The sequence below is a fragment of the Hippopotamus amphibius genome, chromosome 17, assembly GCF_030028045.1.
Source record: "Hippopotamus amphibius kiboko isolate mHipAmp2 chromosome 17, mHipAmp2.hap2, whole genome shotgun sequence".
Lineage (NCBI taxonomy): Eukaryota > Metazoa > Chordata > Mammalia > Artiodactyla > Hippopotamidae > Hippopotamus > Hippopotamus amphibius.
The window spans coordinates 55,615,630-55,637,870 of NC_080202.1; the positions used below are offsets into that span (position 1 = coordinate 55,615,630).

The 22,241-nt window shown below is 56.7% G+C and overlaps 1 protein-coding gene across 4 annotated transcripts in view; it reads right to left on the reverse strand.

Moving 5' to 3' along the window:
• The window catches only part of SEPTIN9 (septin 9), a 165,795-nt gene that overhangs the window by 128,181 nt on the left and 15,373 nt on the right, over window positions 1-22,241 (reverse strand). Inside the window, exons 2-3 of one of the 4 annotated variants that reach the window (XM_057714700.1) lie at window positions 20,933-20,989; window positions 15,635-15,795 (exon numbers count right to left, since the gene is read on the reverse strand). The exons of 1 other annotated variant lie outside the window; for it this stretch is intronic. In XM_057714700.1, the coding sequence (XP_057570683.1) occupies window positions 15,635-15,795; window positions 20,933-20,989 (218 nt within the window). Of the gene's footprint in view, window positions 1-11,597; window positions 11,732-15,634; window positions 15,796-20,932; window positions 20,990-22,241 lie in introns of those variants that run through there. 2 more of the 4 variants (XM_057714701.1, XM_057714704.1) reach the window with 2 other exon arrangements.

The following is a 22,241-nucleotide window of genomic DNA, read 5'->3' on the forward strand; positions in this document are numbered from 1 at the left end:
ATCCACAGGGATTGTTGGTGGATGGAGGGACGGGTGTGTGGTGAAGGAGGGAGCATAACGTGGGCTGCAGAATCCAGGTGGTGGGCGTGGGGGTGTTCACGCTGTAATACTTTCATCTTTCCTGTGTGTCTGAAATTTTTCATAGTAAAAAGTTGGAAAACAAATTTTTCTTTTTATGGCCGCAACGTGTAGCATGCGGGATCTTAGTTCCCCGACCAGGGATCGAACCCATGCCCCCTGCATTGGGAGCACGGAGTCTTAACCACTGGACCGCCCGGGAAGTCCCAAAAGTTGGAAAATTTTAAAAGAGACTGAGATATATCAACCAAAAATAGGGAAGAAAGAAGAGGTGGCAGGAGACCTCTCCCCGAAGCCCTGAGCTCTCAAACCTCACTTGCTTCGCCTGGCTTAGGACCACCTCGGGTGAGGTCTGCAGCGCTCCAGCCCCAGTGCCAGGGGAGGTGCCATCCTCACCTACTTCCCCTACTTTCCCTGCTCCCCACCTGCCACTTCCCTCCCTGCAGCAGCCACAGTGAATGGAAATACTACCCGGGCAGCCTCTTCCCACAGATTCAGTGAAAGTGAAAATCCAGCAGGGGCTGGGCTCTTGAGGGCCTGCACTGCCACCTCCTGGAGGAAAGGCTTCCTGCACCTGAATTCCTGCCCCTTTTTGGGTTCACCGCAGTCTCCTGGCTCCCTCCCAAGGCTCAGTGAATCTGGGGGTGCAATGCATGGAGGATGCATGTCTCCAGAACCCAGGCCCCTCTGCCCACACCTCCTCAGAGGGAGGCATGCTCCCCTTCCCCTCCCAGCTGCTCTCTACAAGCTGGGAGGTGGTGGGAGCTACGGGGCATTCCTGGAGGTACGCTCCCCCCTCAGCATACGTCACAGAGGCACAGCCCAAGATCACCCTCTCTAGGTGGTGAGCAAGCGCCCAGCCCCTTCCCTGTCCTTCAGACATGGCGACATCAGGATTAGGATGCTTTAAAGACCCTTGGGACTGCCCTGGTGGCACAGTGGTTAAGAATCCGCCTGACAACGTAGGGGACACAGATTCAATCCCTGGTCCGGGAAGATCCCACATGTCATGGAGCAACTAAGCCCGTGCACCACAACTACTGAGCCGGCGCTCTAGAGCCCACGAGCCACAACTACTGAGCCCACATGCTGCAACTACTGAAATCCACATGCCTAGAGCCCACGCTCTGCAACAAGAGAAGCCACCGCAAGAAGAAGCCCATGCACCACAACGAAGAGTAGCCCCTGCTTGCCACAACTAGAGAAAACCCGCGCAGCAACAAAGACCCAATGCAGCCAAAAAAATTAATTAAAAAAAATTAAAGACGCTTGAACTTGGAAAAATGTTGCAAACAGTCATTCTAAAGCTGTAGTTCTTTAGTTATTATCAGATAACAATATCCCGACATCTCCCAGGGTGGGCGTGGCTGAGTGCCCTGCATCCTTGGACCAAATACGCTACCTGGAGAAGGTACCTGGGCCCCGGTAGAGGGACAAGTCGGCCAGGGCTGGGCTGGGCAGACGGTGGGGGTGGGGGGGACGTCCAGCCTGAGGGCCGCCCAGTGTGAACATCGGGGGCAACAGGGCCAGAGAGGGACATGGACCTGAGCAAAACCACGGAAAGGGAGGCCTCAGGCCGTGCACTGAGCCCCTGTGCCCGACAGTCACACCTGTGCCGCCCCCACCAGATGCCCTGCGGGTGGTTGAGGATCTTGCTCTCGGAGTGGCAAGCGGGGCTCTTGGGACTTTGACCAAAGCGTCCCCTCTGTGGGACAGGGTGTCCTATCAGCGAGGCTCCTCAGTCTCCTTTGTCCCCAACTCCCATGCGGCCCTCTCCAGGTGAGCAGAAACAGTGCCAGGAAAGGACAGAGGGAGGATCCGGGACAGGCTGCCCAAGGGCCAGCTCTAAGATGCCCCGAAACAGGAGCTGGAGAAGCAGCGGCTCAGGCCACCCCAGCAGGAGGGGGCGTCGGTCTCCTGACCCATGAGCCACAGTCACACCTCCCTGGATCCACCTCCGCCCTGACACCCAAGCCCTGGGGGGCCACAGCCAGCAAGCTCTGGGCGGCTCCTTCCTGCCACACCAGCTCTGGATGCGGGATGGAGCCAGGCTCTGTGCAGGGGAGCCGCAGGCCTGAGGGAGCACCCGGAGCAGGAGGGAAGATGCTACACACACACAGGGCGGCGGGGGGGAGGGGGGCATCCCAAAGTTCCCTGCACCTGCTTCCCTGGGTGGCACGGGACACGGAGGGGACACAGTGGACCCCGGGGGAGCAGGGGAGGGTCGGAAGGAGAAGAGGCAGGAGGAAGGGAGAGCAGTGGGGAGCGCCCGTCTGCGCCAGAGGAGAGGGTCGGCCCCAGAGGGAAGAGAAGGGATGCAGAGGCCAGTGAGTGGAAGAGGCACAAAGGGAGTCCCAGTGGAACCGGGGGCTGGGACAGAGAGGGAGGGGGAGGGGCCGCAGCCCAAGGTCACACGGGCTCCTCAGCCCTCAATTCTGCCTGCCTGGCCACAGGCCTCTCCTGCCCGCCTCCCCCAGGGACCAGGCCAGAACCCCTGGAACCTCAGCTACTGCTCCATCGTGGGAGGAAGCTCTGACTCACCCCAGCTCTGAGGGCTGGTGGAGAACATTCTGTATTTCCATGCCTCCCCCAAGGCAGGGGTCCAGAGCTGGGGAGAAACCTGAGGCTCAGAGGGGCCGGTGGGATGGGACGGTGTCCTCAGACACACTGGGCACACTAGGCCACCACCCCACATGGGGGCACGGGCAAGCATGTGTGTGTCACACGGGGGCTGTGGCATCCCTGCCAGAGACTCAGGACCAGGAGATACAAAGCGAGGAGGCCCAGAGTCACACTTCCCCTGAGGCTGCCTGCTCCTCTGGTCGCCTTCCCAGGACTCAGGCTGCCCCACCCTCGGCCAAGCATGCACCAAACCACAGCCTCTGTGCTCAGAGGCCGTAAGCACTCCCTCCTAAAGACAGCAGCCCGCGGGGCAGGGCTGGGCAGGGCTGGCCACCACATCAGTGTGTCCAGCAGCCTCTTTCAACCACCAGGGTCCACCCAGCAATCAGAGGCCCTCCTTCTCCAGATGCGTAGAGTGACAGCAATGGCCACCCCTCCAGGCCCCCCTGCTTCTCCTCCCTCCCTGCCACAGGCGAGTCTCCGCAGCCATGGGGCACTCAGGTCCTGCCACTTCCTCCACATGGCACCCACCACACCGAGGAAAAAAACAAACCCTCACCAGGGCCTCTGAGGCCTGGCATGACCTGGCCCCGCCCATCTTGCTGGTCTCAGACTTGCCCCTCTCCTCTAACAACACGATCCAGCCACTTGGGCCTCTGGGATGTTCCAACCTCAGGGCCTTTGCACTTGCTGTTCCCTTTGCCTGAATGTCCTTCTTCTGGATTTTGGTCTGTTCAGGTCCTTCTGGCCATGTAAGTTTCAGATCAATGTCACCCCCTCAAGGAAGCTGTCCATTAATACACACACACATACACACACACACCTAGTAACAATCACATCACATCACATCATCTGTTCTTTGCTTTTTCATCTAATGTCATCGATTGATGTGTTTATTGGTTAGCTGCCTGACATCTGACTACCAGCCCCAAAGGAGCAGGGACTGGCTCTCCCTTGCTCCTCACTGTAGGCCAAGAACCTAGGAGATGCCTGCATGTAGTAGGACCTCAATAAAGATTTGCCAGATAATTGGGACCACCGGTGTCTAGTGGTCCTGCAAACAGGCACCAAGGGATGTCACGACCTGAGATGAACTCAAACCAGAGGACACAGACAGAGGTCACTGATTGTTCACACTCGCTGGCAGGAGGGAGAACCAGGCCCGTGCAGAGGAATGGGTGCAGGTGTGCAGGTTCCTGCCACCAGAGCCAGGCAGCTCTTCACACCCGTCTGCACCAGCAAACAGGTCCAGCCCAAAAGCATTTTCAATTTTCATAGCACAGTTTCAGAGCTGGTGCCTCTTTGCTGATTTCCAAGGGGTGTGTTGCTTTGTTTATTCAGCTTTGCTCAAGTCAGAGTTTCCTCATTTGCTAAAAAAAAAGAGAAGAAAGAAAGAAGAGAAGAGAAAAGAGAAGGGTAGAGTAGAGGAGGAAAGGAAAGGAAAGGAAAAAGGGAAGGGAAGGGGAGGGGAGGGGAGGGAAGGGAAGGGAAGGGAAAAAGAGGGAGAGTGAATCAGAAGGTCTAAGGCAGGTCCCAAGCCCACAGGCAGAGAGGGGTCTCCAGGAGCTGAAATTTGCATTGCTATCTGTCCTGCGTTGAAGCGAGGCCTTGGGCCCAAAACGGTCTCCAAACATGGGCCCCTGGTTAAGAGCAAAACTCCCCAGTTTCTCCGCTGGGTCCCACCCCCAGCCCATGCCCAGCCCAAGGGCAGCAGAATCCACGTGAGGGCGGTGAAGGCAGGACTGTGCTCCAGGGGACTTTGGGCAAAGCGGTTTAGATGGTTGCTTCCAGAGGTTTGTGCCCGGATGGGAAGGCAGACAATGGGAAGACCAGCTCCAAGCAAGAGGCAGGTGGAGGTGGGATCGCAGAAGCAGAGAAGCAAAGTGGGGCTGGAGGAGGCTTCCTGAGATGGAGCACAGGGACAGACCAACAGACACTGACACACAACCAGCCAGTCTCACATGCAGGCCAGGCAGCAAAACCACTGAGAACAGGAGGCACATCTGACAGTGGGCCCAGGAGACCCCAGGCTTGGGCTGCCCTGGGCAGAGCACATATGCAACCATGTCCTGGGCCAGAGCTGAGGCTCCCTGGCCGACATGAGAGGAGATGGTCAAGGCCAGGCCCAACCCCGGATTTTCCCACTTCCAGCCACCCAGTAGAGCCAGCCGTGGTGTGAGGAAAAAAAGTAGGGAATCAAGAGCCCAGGATGTGAACTTAGAGCCTAACCTCACACCATATACAAAAATTAACTCAAAATGGATCAAAGCCTAAATGCAAGAGCTAAAACTATAAACCTCTTAGAAAGAAACATAGGGGAAAGCTTTATGACGTTAGATACGACACCAACAGCAAAGGCACCAAAAGAAAAAATAGATGAATTGAGCTTCATTAAAATTAAAAACTTTCGTGCATCAAATTAGACCATGAACTGAACGAAAAGGCAACACACAGAATGGGAGAAAATATTTACAAGTCACATGTCTGATGAGGAATTAATATCCAGAATATGTTAAAAAAAAATTCTACAACTCAATCACAAAAAACCAGACAACCCAATTTAAAACTTGACAAAGGGGGAGTTTCCTGGAGGTCCAGGAGTTAGGACTCTCTGTTTCCACTGCAGGGGGTGCGTGTTCCATCCCTGGTCAGGGAAGTTCTGCATGTCACTTGGTGTGGCCAAAATAAATAAAATAATTAAATTAAATTAAATTAAATTCAATTAAAAAAAGTAAAAATTGGGACTTTGTTGGTGGCATAGTGGTTAAGAATCCGCCTGCCAATGCAGGGGACACGGGTTCAATCCCTGGTCTGGGAAAATTCCACATGTCTCAGAGCAATGAAGCCCGTGCACCACAACTACTGAGCCTGTGCTCTTAGAGTCCACGTGCCACAACTACTGAAGCCCACCCATCTAGAGCCCGTGTTCTGCAGCAAGAGAAGCCACCACAATGAGAAGCCCACACACCACAATGAAGAGTAGCCCCCACTCACCGCAACAAGACAAAGCCGGCGCACAGCAACCAAGACTCAATGCAGCCAATAAATAAATACATACATACACAAATACATAAATTAAAAAAAAAATTGACAAAGGAGTTGAACAGACATTTCTCCAAAGATGCCAACAGGCACCTGGAAAGCTGCTCAACATCACTAATCATTAGGGAAATGCAAATCAAAACTGCAATGAGATACCACCTCACACTCATTAGAATGGCTGTTTTATATATATATATATATATTTTTTTTTTCCTTTAAGGACTTTTATTAAGATACAATTGACATACAATAAACTGCATATATTTAATGTGTACAATTTGATGTTTAGAATGGCTGTCTATATTAAAACAAAACAAAACAAAAACAGAAAATAACGTGTTGGGGAGGATTTGGAGAAATTGGAACCCATGTGCACTGTTGGTGGGAATGTAGAATGGTACAGCTGCCATGAAAAACAGTATGGCAGTTCCCCCAAAAAATTAAACATAGAATTACCGTATGATCCAGCAATTCTACTTCTGGGTGTATACCCAAAAGATCTGAGAGCAAGGACTCGAGAAAATATCTATGCACCCGTGTTTATGACCGCACTCTTCATAATGGCCAAAAGGTGGAAAAAACCCAAATATCTATCCACAGATCAATGGATAAACAAAATCTGGTCTACCCATATAATGGATTATTATTCTGCCTTAAACGGGAGGGGACTCTGTTACCTGCTACGACATGGAGGAACCTTGAACTCATTGTGCTAAGTGAAATAAGCCAGGCACAAAAAGCCAAATGTTGCATGAGTCCACGTACATGAGGAACCTGGAACAGTCAATTTCACAGAAACAGAAAGCAGAAGGGTGTTTGCCAGCGTCAGGGAGGAGAGGGGGTAGGAGGAGGCAGTGTTTAATGGAGCGTCACCTGGGAAGACGAAGAAGTCCTGGAGGTGGACGGATGGTTGCACAACTGTGTGAACACACCTAATGCCACTGAACTGTACACCTAAAAATTATTTAAAAGCTACATTTTTTTTCAGCCATACTGTGTGGCACTCAGGAGCTTAGTTCCCCAACCAGGGATCGAACCTGCACCGCAGCCATGAAAGTGTCTGGCGTCTTAACCACTGGACCGCCAGGGAAGTCCCTAAAAGGTACATTTTATATCAGAGGATATCACTTGTATGTGGAATCTAAAAAAAGGGTACAAATGAACTTATCTACAAAACTTATCTACACACGTAGAAAACAAACTTATGGTTACGGGGAGGGGGTAAGGGGGTAAGAGGGGAGGGAAAAATTGGGAGATTGGGATTGACATATACACACTACCATACATAATATAGATAATAAGATATATAAAGTAGATACAGCTATAAAGTAGATAATAAGGACCTACTGTATAGCACAGGGACCTCTACTCAAGACTCTGCAATGACCTATACAGGAAAAGAATCTAAAAAAGAGTGGATATACATCTATGTATAACTGATTCACTTTGCTGCACACTTGAAACTAACACATTGTAAATCAACTCTACTCCAATTAAAATTTGGAAAAATTTTTTAAAAAGTACATTTTACGTTATGTACATTTTACCACAATTTTTTTAACAGTCCAGAACCCCAGGCACCCCAGGTCCTTATAGTACAGAATGGCTGCAGTGACCTCTCACAAGAGGCTAAGGACAGTCCCAATCTCACGCTGTATTATTATTTAAGGCGGTTCTTTAATGCATAACGATGTGATTGACATGCCATTCCTTAGTAATGTTTTGGACAGACCAATCTGGGGCCCAATGGGAAAAAAAAGTTACAAGGCACCAGGAAAAGGTACCCTTATCAGGCACGCTGACCCAGGTACCATACGCCTCCACCCTAGGTCCATTCTGTCCCCAGGGCCTGCCCCAGGCCTCACCCCCACCCGCCACAGGTAGTGAGCACCAGCAGGGGACACAAGGCAGCTCCTGGCAGGAAGCGGGGTGGGCAGGCTCCCGGAATGCTCACGGGGCTGAGCTTCCCACCCCTCACCAGCGGTAGGGGACCCAGGGGCAAAGGCGAGCGGCCAGAGTGGGGACAGCAAGGGATCTTGGGACACAGAATCACCCTGTGTATCCAGGATGCATGGGGACCGGAGTGGCCCCCCCAAAATTCATGTTCACCTGGAATCTGTAGACGTGGCCTTATTTGGAAAAAGCAGATGTCATTAGGATAAGGATCTGGAGCTTTAGTCGCCCTGGATTATCTAAGCGGGCCCTAAATTCAGGAACGAGCGTCCTTGTAAGAAGCGGAGGGAGATCTGAGACACAGAAGAAGCTGTGTGACAGCAGAGGCAGAGACTGGAGGGAGGCACCACCAGTCAAGGATGCCCAAGGAGCGCCGGCCGCCACCAGATGCCAGGAGAGGGGTGCGGAAAGGATGCTCCCTCAGGGCCTCCCGAAGGAACCAACCCTCGGACACCTCGATTTTGGACTTCTGGCCTCCAGAGCTGGGAGAGGATCACTTGCTGCTGTTGTAAGCTCCCCAGGCGGTGGCACTTGATTTCAGCAGCCCCAGGAAACCAAAGCCCTCATCAGTCAGAGCTAGAAGAGGAAAAGGGCCAGGAGAGCCTCGGGCCAAGCTTCTCATCTTGGAGACAGGAGAGTAAAGCTCTGGCAAAGTGGGTCCAGGAAGCCGATGACCACAGTGTCTGTCCAAGGCCAAAGGTACCAAGTGCCCAGGGACCCAGAGACAAGAGGAGACAGCAGAGGGAAGACCAATGCACACCTCCCACGGTGGGGGCTGTCCAGCTCCCTGCCGTCCCCAGGACCATGACACAGGACCCCCTCAGCAGAGCAGAGTGCCAGCTCTCTCCTCCCGGGTGAGCCAGGGACAGACGTCCAGTGACAGCGTGGCCCGGCCCTCCCAGGCCCCCACGTCAACCTCCATGACCAAGTGGAGAAACGTCCACATTCTCTGCTGACAACTCACCACATGGCCGTTCCCACCCTCCCCGAGGCCCAGCTGAGCTAAGTCACAGCCCCCCAGTGGAAAGTTCCCTTCCTGGAGATTCTCCCTGCTGAAACACAAGGGCTTGGAACAAGATAAAACTGCTTGATTTGTAAAAGCCACAAAGCCAGTCCAGAACACGGGGAAAACGCCGACCCTTGGCTGGAAGGAGCGGCCTGTGTCTCAGCGGCCAGTCACTGCTCCGTGACTCATCCCCACCCTGGCGACAAGCCCTCCGGCATCGTCCCAGGGCAAGGCCGCAGCCTCAAGAGGGCTGGAGGCTGCCTGACTGCAGGAGAGCACCGAGGGCCCAAGTCCCAAACCAGGCGGGAGCTGGGTGCTCGCGAGAGATGGAGGAGAGAGACCTGAGGTCTCCTGAGGCCCCCCACACCTGCCCTGAGCCCCCTCCCCACCAACCCCTCCTGGACAGCTGCTGGGCAGTGGCCAAGAGCCAGCCAGACTCTGCTTAAATGCCAGCCCAGTGGGCCATGAGCAGTGACAGCCACTTCCGGAAACTGGCAGGTGGGGCGTCTGGCCAGACAGGCACCCTGTCCACAACGCTCAGCATCCTGGCCCCAGCCCCATCTCCACCTGGTGCACCAGTGGGGACAGAGATAGCCACCACAACCACCTTATGGTGTCACAAAGGAGCAGTGCCCGTAAGAAGCAGCCCCACAGCAGGCGGGGTCCCCAGAACAGGCTCAGAGCCCACTGGCAGTGGGGACATGGCCTCGGGGACGTGCTGATCCAACTCCCTCCCTTGACAGGTTCGGAAACTAAGCCCAGGGCCGCAGAGTGACTTGCTCAAGGTCCCAGCAGGGACAGGGTAGAAAAAGCTTCCCCAGGGATTGCTTAAGCTCTGAATTACAAGTAAAGACCAAGGTCAAGATCTAACCAGGTTTGAGAAACATGGGGAGACAGCTTGGGGACTTTCCTTTTCTGGAACTAGTTTCTAACCAAGCTTTGAATGAAATAAGTATTTTTTAATGAAAATGCATCCAAATGAGGATTTCTTAGAAAGTACCAACTTTTCCTCAGGCACATCCTGGGAGAAGGTCCCCACCTCACTCCCCGCTGTGCTGTCCTCGGCCGAGGGCGTGGCCCTCAACGCGGTTATAAAGGCACAGAGCTGACTGTCCGGTTCATGAAACGCTCCCGGAGTTCGCTCAGCCCAGGAGGTTCCAAGACGTTGCCACCACTTCCGAATCCCCAGGGACCCCCTCCGAGACTTTGACCCCGGCTCTCTGATCCCCTGGTGGCCACCCAGCTGGGCCTTGGCTTGGTCATCTGTTAAATGAAGGCTGGCCCAGAGGCCCCCGCCAGCCAGGCCAGCAGAGTGACCATCCTCCCAGGCCCCACACCCTGCAGCAGAGCAGGGTACCCTGGCTCGCACCCCGTCCACCCCAGCCAGGCCACGTCACTGAGCGCAAACACACACGAGATGCGGTTCCACCAGCCGTGCCTTCCGCCGGTCTCCATGGCTGTACCACCTCCTGTGGTCAGTCACAGGGCCCATTTGTGTGCCCAGCAGCACAGATGTGCACCCCCGCCCCCGTCCCGTCAGCAGCAGCTCCCCTGCCTGTGGCTGCCCCATCAGCCCTGACATCACATTGGAATGTGATCAGCCCTCGTCAGCACGCAAGGGGCCATTTTCAGAGGAGCCACTGAGACGCGCCTTCCTTCCAACTGGCCTCTTAGGGAGTCCCCATCACCACCAAACACACACAGTGGCAAACAGACCGGGCCGGTGGTGCTTGTGGAGTGACATTCTTATCTTTACTTTGACCTGAAGCCCCGAGGCTGATGCCCCAGGACGTCTCAGGCCTGCACAGTGTTCCCTAGCACCTGGTTCGAGGGGCGCACCGCAAGCAGCAGGTCCCGTAATGAATGGGATTACTCGTGATGACGTCAAATGCTGACACAGGACACCACGCCCAGGAAAGAGGGGCTTCTAACTGCGGTGACGTAGGAAGAGCGGCCTCTTTTCTCTCCACTGGTCGGTTCTCGCCCCGATGGGTCTGAGCCCACTCTGTGGGAGCTGCCAACGTGACCCACTTGGCCTGGATCCCACACGGGGTGCGGGGACCAATCCAGGGAACTGGAAGGTCCCTCTAGCCCAAGGACCAGCTGTCTGCCCTTCTCCTTGCCCCGACATGACATTCAGATGTTCTAATCAGTGATGCTGCCCAAAATCTGAGCAGAGCCCACAGCTCTGATCTTTCTGTCCTAAAACATCCCATCCACCGTGATGATCACCACTACCCCTCCCTGTCCACGGTGCCCGGGTGAGTACAGGACCCGAACAACACCAACACCCCCAAGGGGGAGTCACCTTGGTCAACTCCCCCAGGCTCCCGGCAGAATAGCACGCGCTCTCTCCACCGTGCGCATGCGCACACACATTTGCACATCTTCTCTGGGCACCGGGAGCTCCCAGCCCTGTAATCAACTCCCAGGAAGGCACCAAAATGCTATTTCAGGGAGGAGACCAAGGCGGCCTTGAAGACGAACTTTGGCCAGTGGCGGACAAACAAACCACACGGTGGACAAACAACCCACAGCTGGCGTCCCGGGGCTGCCGCCCCGGACCCCAGCACCAGAAGCAGGTCCCCCCACCCTTTCCCAGACTTCAGCGCCCACAGTCTCAGCATTCACGGCCGTCTTAAGATGTAAAAGTGGCACACTGGGAAATGAAAGAGATATAGTGAGGGGAAGGAGAGCCGAGTTTAAATAAAAGCCAGATTTAGGGAAGCTTCACTTTCGGAACATTACATCGCAGGACCTCAGAACAGTCAAGAGGAAAAGAAATATGCCCACAAAAATGAGCCAAAGTGACCTTTGGGTGCTTATTTCCCAAAGCATAAAGAAAGCTCTGAGTTCAGGGGAAGGGGCAGCTGGGGGAGGAGGGCCGCTTGCCTACCTGTGATCCGGTCTCTCTCCATCACTACGGGTATGTTTAGCAGCAGGCGGGAGTCCCAGCGTCCCCCTTTCCAGAGGCGTCCTCCCCTTTCTCACCCCGTCACCCTCCCTCTTTCTGCCGCCTCCTCCTCCTCCTCCTCCTCCTCCTCCTCCAAAAACACTCTTTGTCTGGTCTAATTTCTTCAATCTGTTGCAATCACGAATGCATCCAAATTACCACATTTCCATGTGCTGATCATATGTTAGTGCTCCAAACTGAAGTAGCATTGTCTCTTGGAATCGGGAGGAGAAAGGGAGCGAAGGAGAGAAATAAAAGAAGAGGCGGGAGCGAGGGCCAGACGTGGGCCTTGAAAGGCTCCCGCGGTCCCCAGGGTCCTCCGGGCCTTGGACCAGCCGGCAGGGCTTTGTGCAGTGGCTCCAGAGGTGCGGCGTGCGGCTTCCGGCGCCTTCTCTCCACCCCCTCCAGCCCCTCCACCCGGGCTCGGCTCGCTGCTCCTTTTTAATATCCACTTGGAGAAGCTTAACTTAGCCTCTTGGAAACCAGCTCACAGAGTCAAATTCCTGGCGACTTCCAGAGTCTTTCATTTCCCCCGGCCCCACGATGCTGCGATTTCCTTTGGTCTGAGCGTTTGAAAAGCCTGGTTCCTGCCCGCCCGCCTCGCCTCCCCTCCACCTCCGCCGCCGGCCCTTCACCCCCACCCCGATCCAGCCAGAAGGAGGGGCAGTCGCGTCCCAGGCAGGCGGCCGAGGGAAGCTTCAGGAACACCTGCCGGGGAGGAGCCCGGAGGAGTCACCCCTGCAGGACGCCCGGGTGTCCCATCTGCCTGCGGGCGACAGAGGCAGCTGGCCGTCCCGCCCAGCCGGGAGGGGAGCGCGGGATGGAGACTTCCTGGAAGATTCCTACCCCTCGCTCATGAGTCAGTGAGTCTCCAGCTGTCCCCTGGGAGGGAGCGCGGCTCCTCGCCACCGATTTCCCCAGACTCAGCGCCGCTCTGGGAGGGGACACCGGGCCTGGCCGGGCTGGGGGCTCCGCGCTGCTCCCTGCCGTTCACCTGGGGTCCCGGGACTGCTCCCCTGGCAACGGGGGGAAGGCCAGCGCGTGGTCAGAGCGAGGGCTGGGGGGCTGTGGCTGGGGGAGGAACACCCTCTGCTCTTTAAACTTCATTCACCACAAGGGTTCAAACGGGCAGCCCTCTGCCCAAGATGCTGAAACAGGTTTTGCTGCCTGACTGACCCTGCCTAAAGAACGTGTGTATTCGTGCCAATGTTGAAAACGGGCAATTTCTCCAAGAACTGCAGATTCTCCTCTTCTCTGGGAAAAGGATGCGCCTTCCTGCCTGACCCCACGTGGCTGGTTTGCAGCGTGCTACCCTCTTTAAAGGAAACCGCTTTTACTGGTTTGATGCGGTCCCTCAGTTCTGTTATTTGCCGGCCCCTCCCCCAGGTGGCCTCTGGGTTTGCAGTCCTGCCCTACGGGGCCACGTGAGCTACGCGTCACCACAAGAGGACCATGCAAAAGTCTCTGTTCGATGTCACAAAGTCCCCATCCCCTCCTGTCCAGGGCAGGACCCCAAATGCAGTCACCTAGGAAGCAAGGGCATCTTGGGGGTAGGAGGGCTTGGTGTCTTCCAGGAGACACCAAATGGCAACCCCCACCACCGGCAGCGTCTGGAGGACAGTTCCAAAGGTGGCCGCCTGCACAGTGAGGGAAGGTGCTTTCGGGGGATGGCGGGTACTGCGGTAGGCTGAATCACAGCCCCCAAAGATCTCAAAACCTAATCCCTGGAACCTGTAAATGGGACCTTATTTGGAGAAAGAGTCATCGCGGGTGGGATTAAGTGAGGGATCTTGAGATGGGAGGCTATTCTGGATCTTGGGGGCGGGCGGTGGCGGCGTTTCTAAATGCCATCACAGGTACTCACATAGAGGGGGGCAGAGGGAGATCGAGCTCTCTCTCTCTCTCACACACACACACACACACACACACACACACACAGAGGGGAGGCACAGACGGAGCAGAGAGAGATGTGAAGATACTGGCCTTGCAGACTAGAGGGATGCGACCACAAGCCAAGCAAGGCCAGCAGCCCCCAGCAGCTGGAAGAGGCAGGGGACAGCTTCTGCCCTAGAGCCTTCGGAGGGAGCCCGGCCCTGCTGAGACCCAGATGTCAGACTTCCGGACTCCAGAACGGTGAGAGAATAAATTTCTGTTGATTTAAGCCCCCCAAGTTTGTGGTAATTTGTTACGGCAGCCACAGGACACTCAAACAGACACCACAGACAGACGTAAGAGCCAGGGCTCCCTGTACGATGTTTTCTGGTGATCCTGTTTCATTCTAACACATGACATTAAGCCAACCACCAACAATCGGCTTAGAACAATGGGAATCGTGGAGGTTTTTTGATTTGTTTATTTAATTGCTTTTCTGATTTTGAAAAAATTATTCCTTGGTTTTTTTCTGATTATAAATGTACTATATGTTCATTGTATTAGATTTAGAAACTACAGAGAACGTATGAGAAAGAAACCCCCTGAATGCCGCAGGGGACTCTACAACGTCACTTCCCGCTGTGGCGAGCAGGCCCGGGAAGGCCCCACGAGGCGGCAGACCCGGGCCAGCTAGGGGCCCGGCTGGGCCAGGACAAGGAGCCCGACGTGGCCTTGGCCATCCTGGCCACCCCCCACAGCGCCGGCTGCACACGCTGGGGATTGTTTTGCTGTGGTCGGTGCAGCTGCTCAGCACAGCTTTGACCCTCCGTCTTTCCCCGGCACAGTCTGGCTCAGTGTCCATTCCCCAACCGTGCCTAAAACTCCAAGCACGCTGGCCCAAGCCGAGGATAATTTGAAACCGAAAACCTGGCAGCACCGATTGGCTCCGATGGGGCCCTGTTAGTCATGAGCTGCGAGGAGGCAGGCCGGGTGCAGAGGCGGGGTGAGGCCAGGCAGTGGGAGAAGGGAGGGCCAGCCCCCACGGCTCCCTGAGTCCTGGCCTCGTCCCCAGCATCGGCCACTCAGGAGGCGACTGGCCAGGTCAGGGCTCCCCACGTGGCTCCTCCTTCCAGCAGAACACAACAGAGCGCTGTGGTTATGAATAACTTTGTCCTGGTCTTCGGTTCATCAAGCACTTTAGCAAAGTAAAGCAGCGAGCAGTCCCAGTGAGACGGCTGGCTTTTTCACCCAGCATTTCCCCAAATGGACCCATGCCCGCTGTCTTGAGGAGGCAGGACCCCCACCCCCACCCCAGGCCACAGTTTGGGGGAACTCTGCTTGCGCCAGCCAGCAAGCCCCAGTTCCCAGCCGCCGGAGCCTGCCCATGTCCTCCGGTGGTACCGTTGCCCAGCAGTCCCTTCCAGACAGTTCTCAAGGCGGTATCTCTACCCTTGACCCCCCACAGACCTGCACCTGTGATCTGTGTACTCCCAGCCACCTTCTTTTTTGATGTCACCATCACCAGCGAGGGGCCCAGCGCAGGGTAAAGAGGAAGAGCGAGGCCCACTTTATCTTTAAAGACACTGCTATGCCCCCTTCTACGAAGTGCAACTGCGTGCCCCCGTACCTGGCTGGGAGGGGACACAAAAGAGGCAACCCCAGTGAACCCTGAAATGCTACCACAGGCCAGGAGGCCTGGGCTGGCCCAGCCGTGCAGAAAGTGGCGAGCACTCCAGGTGAATCTGGCACGGGCAGCAGGGGCCTCAGGAAGGGGTGACAAGAGGGGCACAGCCTTGTTCCTGGGACACATTCTGGGGAGGGGCCCGTGAGGAGCTGGGGGAAAGAGGGACACTTTCTGAGGCTCTGGGCTCAGATTCTCGGCCACCTCTCCCGTCCCCCGCCCCTCATGCAGGTACTCGCGAACCCTCCATGGTTAGCTCCAAGCCAGAGGGGATGTCAACCTCTCACTTTAAAAAAAGACGTTCCCATTCATTTCCGGCTCATCCCCAGACTCAACCACTGGAGTCTGCTTCCCTGAGTTAAAAATAAAGAAGCTCCATCCCCTGGACCCCCTCCCGCTGACCCTCCTGCAGTCCCTGCTACTGTACCTGCCAGCAGAGCGGGCAGCCGGCCGAGACCCTCCAGGGCCGGCCCCAGTCTGGCCGCTTGCAGCCTCCCAGAGCAAGATGAATTCCGGGCCCGGGGCCGGCTGCATTCCTCTCCGGAATCTTCTCTCCACTTTTTATTGTGCCTCAAGTTTCGGCTGTTCCTAAATAAATATGATCCAGCTACTCTCTGCCCTGGGGACTGCTGCAGGGTTTACTGGTGCAAACAGCCTGGGCCGGCCTGTTGCTTTGGGAGTTCTTCCAGGTCAGTGTGGAAGGAAATCTAGACAATGGAGAGAGGCGGCCCAGACGGGGCCAAATTCCACTGCGAATGGCCCTCGCGCTCAGCCATCCATCCCTGACTGCAGCCCTGCCGGAGCCGGGAGCTGGCGCTTTACTCCTAAAGGCCCCCGGCTGCCTGTGCAGAGCAAGGGGGATCCAGGGGCGTGGAGACCAGGGTCCTTGGCAGAGGCTGCCTCAAGGCCCCTGCATTGTTTAAACGCTCCAGAATACTGAAAACTCCCCGAAGAGCTGGCGTCTTTCACTTTCCTGCTGGGACCCCAACATTCTGCCTGCTCGGTGGCACCCAATAAAAGCTCGCAGGATGAGCAGTGAATGTGAGGATGCAGTGTGAAAATTAATCCAGACCAGCCCTGCCCAACAGAACTTTCTGCGCTGATGTGAATGCCGCGTATCTGCCGCTTTCAACGTGGCAGCCACATGTGGCTGCTGAGAGCCTCCAGTGTAGCCAGTGCTGCTGAGGAACTGAGTTTTTAATTTGTGTTAAATAAATAATTTAAATGTAAATAGCCACTGTGCCTCCTGGCTGCCCGGTCGACCGGGTCTGCCTCTCCTCCGCCTCCTCCCGGGAGACGTGGTGTTCTCCATAAATTTCTTTCCCAGAAGGCAAAGAAAAAAGCCGCTTCTCAACCAAGGCAAAAGAAGACCGATATTTCTATTTTAAACTTGATTTTGGCCAATCCCCCCAGCTTCTCCTATCAAGTTCAATTCAGCAGTATTTACTGACTGCCCACCACGTGCCATAAGAGCAAGCACCCAGCCCTACGGGGTGGGGAGGATACAGAAATCCCCGCTGCCCACTTGCTAAGGGGATTGACAGGCTGGGTGAAACCACCCCGGCAAGAGAATGGCTTTCAGAGCTGTGACCCCTCCGAGCAGGAAGGGGAGAGCAGGGGTGAGAGGCTGGACAGGGAGGGAAGCGTCATGCCGGGTTTACCATTTATCCTGGGAGAAGGGAAGCGAGGGGTTCTTTAAGTCAGTGGACCACAACGGTCTGCTTTAAAGAATCCCACGGGTGGAGCCTATCGCCCAGGCCCAGGCACACAGGCGGGACTTAGGAAAGCCCCCGAACACGGAACACCCGAACACTGACTGGACAGGGAGGAGCCTCTGGTAAGGAGAAAGGGTGGGGATGACGGGAGACACAGAGGCCTGCCTGAGACATGGTCAAGATCACAGGCAGCCCATCCAAGGGCCATGTGAGGGGATGGTGAGTCAACAAGACCTTGGCCACCCGCTGACCTGGGGGTGCTGGGGGGAGGTCAAGGATGACACTGAGACCTCTCGCTTGAGTGCCTGGGTGGATGGCGAGGCTGAGACGTAAGAGAAGAGTGAGGAGGGGGTGTCAGTGGTGGGGAGGGGAAGTAACAGCTGGGGATGCCTGCAAGGGCCCAGGTGTCAGGTGCGCAAGGGCCCAGGTGTCAGGTGCACAACGGCCAAGACCCTGGCGGCCTCTTCCTGGACCAGCACCCCCGCAAAGGACACTTCCTTCCCTCCCTCAGCGACAGGGCGAGCAGCTCTTCTGTGCTGCCCTGGAGGAAGGGTGGGCAACGCGCTGGACGGGCCCCCCCGCCCCGCTCCACACTTATGGTCCACAGCGAGGACGGTAAGTACAGCTGAGCGACAGGACGCCGGCGTGGGGCCCTAGCCGGGCCTGGAGCAGGGCCCTCTCCCTAAGGGAGGGCTGTGTGAGCCGGGACTGAACGGTGCGGGTAGGGAGGGGGCCACAGGGACACCAGCCAGGGACTCACGCTGGGCACCCCCATAAGGGCGGGGACACAGCCCAGACAGCGGCGGACTAGGGAGCTCCTGTGTGCGGGGGATGGCGACCCTCCTCGATCACAGAGGGAAGGGACACTAGCTTCCTGCAGCTGCTGTAGCAAATCACACAAGCCGGGTGGCTTAATACAACGGAAATCGATTTTCTCACAGCTCTGGAGGCAGAAGTCCAAAACCAAGGTGTCAGCAGGGCCGTGGTTCCTCCAGAGCCGCTGGGGAAAATCCCGCCTCGCCTATTCCGGCTTCTGGTGGCCCCGGGTGTCCCGTGGCTCGTGGTTGCAAAGCTCCAATCTCTGCCTCCGTCTTCACGTGGCCTCCTCTGTGTCTCTCTTCTTATAAGGACCCCAGACATTGGATTTAGGGCCACCCTAACCCAGTATGACCTCATCTCGAGGTCCTTGACGAATCTGTAAAAGCCCTATGTCCAAAATAAAGTCACTCTCTGAGGTTCTGAGTGCATATGAATCGGTGGCGGAGAGGCAGGAGTGGCCAGCACCGTCGAAGCCACCACAGCAGGGATGAGGGTGGAACTGGGCGTGAGGCCGCCACCCCCAGAGGTGTTTGAAGGAGGAAAAGCAGGATCCGGCCACACACGAGAAGTCAGGACAGAAGGAGAAGGCCCCAGGGATCCCAGCCAGGGCACCGATGGGCTGGGCAGGGCAGCAAGATGGTGAGGAAGCAGACGGAGGGGAAACGCCATGGGTGCCATGGGAACCAGGGCAGAGGTTGGCCAGAGGCTGGTCTGGAAGGCAACTGCCCAGGGTGGCTGCTCACAGACCAGAAAGGGGTAAGTCTGGGAGAGCAAAACAGAAGGCCACTGGAGAGGGCCCAGGGCGAGCGTCCCCAGAGCCCAGCCGATCTGCCCAGGGGAACACACACGTGCCCAGGGTCCACGAGAATGCGTCCAGCAGTGTCTGTAACAGAGGAACGCTCCCATGGACCTCCGGCAACAGGCCGAAGGGTAGAAAATTCTGCCTGCCCACACAGAGGAACCCCTGCCCACACGCCCACGGTCAAAATAAACGAAGTAAGTTACACGGAGCTACGTGGGTAAATCTCAAAGTCACCCCATCTTGGGAAAAAGCAAAGGGGAGCAGCTGACTCCCCTCGAACACACGATGCGATGCTGCCGGTGTCGGGAGCAGACAGAGCATCGTCCGCAGACACACAGCACACAGTACAGAAACGCCCGGCAGTGCGAGCAGTTCTACATTCAGACGGGTGGGCGGTCCAGTGGTTAAGACTCTGTGCTTCCACTACAGGGGGCACGGGTTCGATCCCTGGTCCGGGAGCTAAGATCCCACATGTCTCACAGTGTGGCCAGATAATTTAAAAAGTAAAAAAAAAAAAAAAAAAAATTTTTTTTTTAAAAAGGCCAGAAAGTGAGTGAGTTGGTCAAAGGGTTGACCGTGGGTGTAGTCTGAGCTGACGGACTGTGGCTCATGCCAGAAACAGCCATCCCTGGCCCAGTCCCAAACCCAGCCTCGTCAAAACCTGAAATAAAGGAGGAAACACCGCGATGAGGGCCCTTGGCCTTCTGGGGAGGAGGTGGGGTGCAGGGTCTAGACACGGGAGCTCAGGCAGAGGGTGGGGCAGAGGTCAGGCTGGGAGGAGGGGAGGGGAACAGCGCCTCCGAATGGGGATTCTGTGGGGTCAGAGGGGCTGGCGGTCCAGGAAAGAAGCCTGCCTGGACCAAGGTCTTAGCTGCAGGGAGGCAGAGGTTGGAGACGGGAGGCAAGAAGACGAGGAAGGGTGTCTGGGCGGGAGCCCGCAGAGGCCCCCAGAGAGCGGATTTCGTGTGTCAGCAGGCAGTCCCATGCAAAACCCAGATCACGGCTTGCAGCCTTGGGCTTGGGCAAATTATGCCTTAGGCTTCCAAGTGGAGCCATGGTCACGGCTGCCAAGTGCTGATGGCACAGAACCGGCCGCTCTGAGCGCAGGCAAGTAATGGCCGAAGGGAGGCTGCATCCGTGCAGCCCAGGGCGCCGGCTTCCCGAGACCTCACTCCCAGAGCACAGGGGTCTCCCCCAGCCCATCACACCAAGGGGCCCCTGGGCCCAGCCCAGCTGCCGATCGGGAGGGAGATGGAGAGGCAGACGGTGGCAGAGGCCAGGGGCTCAGAGAAAGGCTCCCAGGAACACAGCAGCAGCCGGGCACCCCAGTGGTGAGTGGCCCAACGTGTCTGCAGGGGACGGAGCTCCCGCTTAACCACAGCCGTGAATCACGCACGGCCCCAGAGGCCTCCAGCCGCTGTCACCCTTCCTTTCCCACACCCGGCCCGTCCTACACCGCAAGGGCCTCCTACACACTCATGTGGACATCCAGCCTGCACATCAGACGCCACCTCACGTCCTACCCCCCACCCACTCCCGGCAAAGAGCCGCCCTGGGCCACCACACGAGCCTGGGGATGCCCAGCCCACTGGCAGGGGTCGCCTCGGGAGGCTGGACTTGGAGAGAGGTTGGGCTGGCCCCAGGAACACTTGGGTTCAGAATTCTGGGGTCCCAGAGAACCAGCATGGGCTGGAAATGCCTACTTTCACAGCCACTAGCCACATGCAGAAAGTAAGTGGGAATTAATATAAAATAAGTTAGTTAAGTAATTCTATGCAAATGAATGAATAAATAACGTAGACAATGTATACTTCGGGTGCTCAGTAGTCACGTGTGGACAGTGGCTACCGCACTGGATGATGCAGATATGGGACATTTCCACCAACACAGGAAGTTCTACTGGACAGGGCTGGTCGAGAAGGTGGGGCGTGGGCTGCAGTGGGCACATTCCCTCCGGTAGAACAGCTGCTACGTCACCACTGTGCCCCTCTGCCCATCCAGCCTGGGGTCTTGCACCCGGCAGGTCCTCAACACACTTCTGCCATCTCCTAGGGGAGGCAAGTCCCTTCACCTCTGGGCTCCAATGTCCTCTGACAAGAGGCCACACAAGCAGCACAGCCCCTGGGCATGGCCACTGGACATGACAACAGAGACACAAAGCAGGCTCCCGTGATGGCCACGCCAGGGTCTGGGAGGCCAGAGATGCCCGGTGGGGAGAAGCCGCATAGACCCAGCCCGAGACTCCAAGGTTGAGAAGCGGAGCCCCACACCCCCTCCAGCCCATGCCCACCCAGACCGGGCCATGGTTGCTAGAGTCTCTTCCAAACCTGTGAGCAGTAACTCCTGCCCCAGTCAACGTGAGGGGGCCAAGGCTGAACTAGCCACTTACCCGGGCCAGTCGGGTCGCCAAGCTTCCGGAGACGGCCGCTGGAGGTCCGCGAGACTCCTAAAGACAGGGGCAGAGGGCAAAGGTCACCCGAGGCCACAAGGGGAAGGTTAACACTGGGCACATTCTCACCTCTGCTTCTGCCAGGGGCTTTGGAACCAGAAACTCGTCCCTTGTGGGGCCAGAGGCCCTCGTCCGCCCAGGCACCACCGGGCCCCAGCAGCCACCTGCAGTAACAGCCACCACCGTCTGGATGTGGGCCAGGCACTGGGTCAAATTCACACACGATTTCCCACCTAACCCTCATGACTCCATTTTGCAGATAAGACAGCCAAGTCTCAGTGGAGCTGCATCATGTGTCTGACGCCACACAGCTATGAGGAGTTGAGCCCAAAACAAGGCCAAGTCCGTCAAACTCCAAAACCTGGGCTTGGCTCCTGCATGCCAGGCCGCCGGGACTGTCTGCGGGACAGAGAGGCGCGGGTACAGGTCAGGCACGGGCCAGCCCCGGTGTAGCCTGCATCTTCTTTGTTGGGAATGGGGTTTCCCTGTCCCAGGGTCTGTAACACGGGGGAAGCCAGGCTGGACTGGGGAGCATGGAGGACAAGCTGTCCTCTCCCCCGCCCCCCAGGAGGGAACAAGATCAGAGCCCCAGATTAACGTGGCCTCGTGCCTCCCCGCACACACCCGTGGGCCCAGCACTCGATCCTTAAGAAGGCTCAGGGCAGGCAAGTCCCAACTCGAGCAGATCTGCTGAGGCGCTAAGCCGGCCAAACTCAACAGGTTTCTAAGAGGGAGCGGCAGGCGGCCGTCCTGTCACTGCCTGGTTGCGGTGCTCTGGGGTCTGCCGCCTGGACCACCAGGCCATCCTGCAGAGGGCGGCAGGGACGCCCACGCTGGCCCAGCGGAGGCCTTCCCCACGGACAGCAACACACACTGGAGAAGAGCCTGCAGCGCAGGAGGGGCGCAGGCTGGACCCAGACACCCGCCCCCAGCCTCCGCCACGTGATGCGCACCCAGGATGCTGGGGTCAGATGAGCCGGCTCCTCCCCTGCAGTCCTCCAGAGAGACTTATTCATCATTCGTTCATTCATTCCACAAACCCACTCCTAAGCTATGACCGACCAGCAGTGAATGCAGTCAGCTTTGTTTCGAAAGGTCCCAGAGCCCTGAGCAGGGCAGCCTGCAAACCTGGGCTTCCTGTCCAGCTCCCCCAGGACACACGCTCTCTCCACGTCTGCAGGATGACTCAACAGCTGACAAGATGGGAGAGGTCTGTCCTTCAGGGCCTGGTACCAACAGATACCTGCTG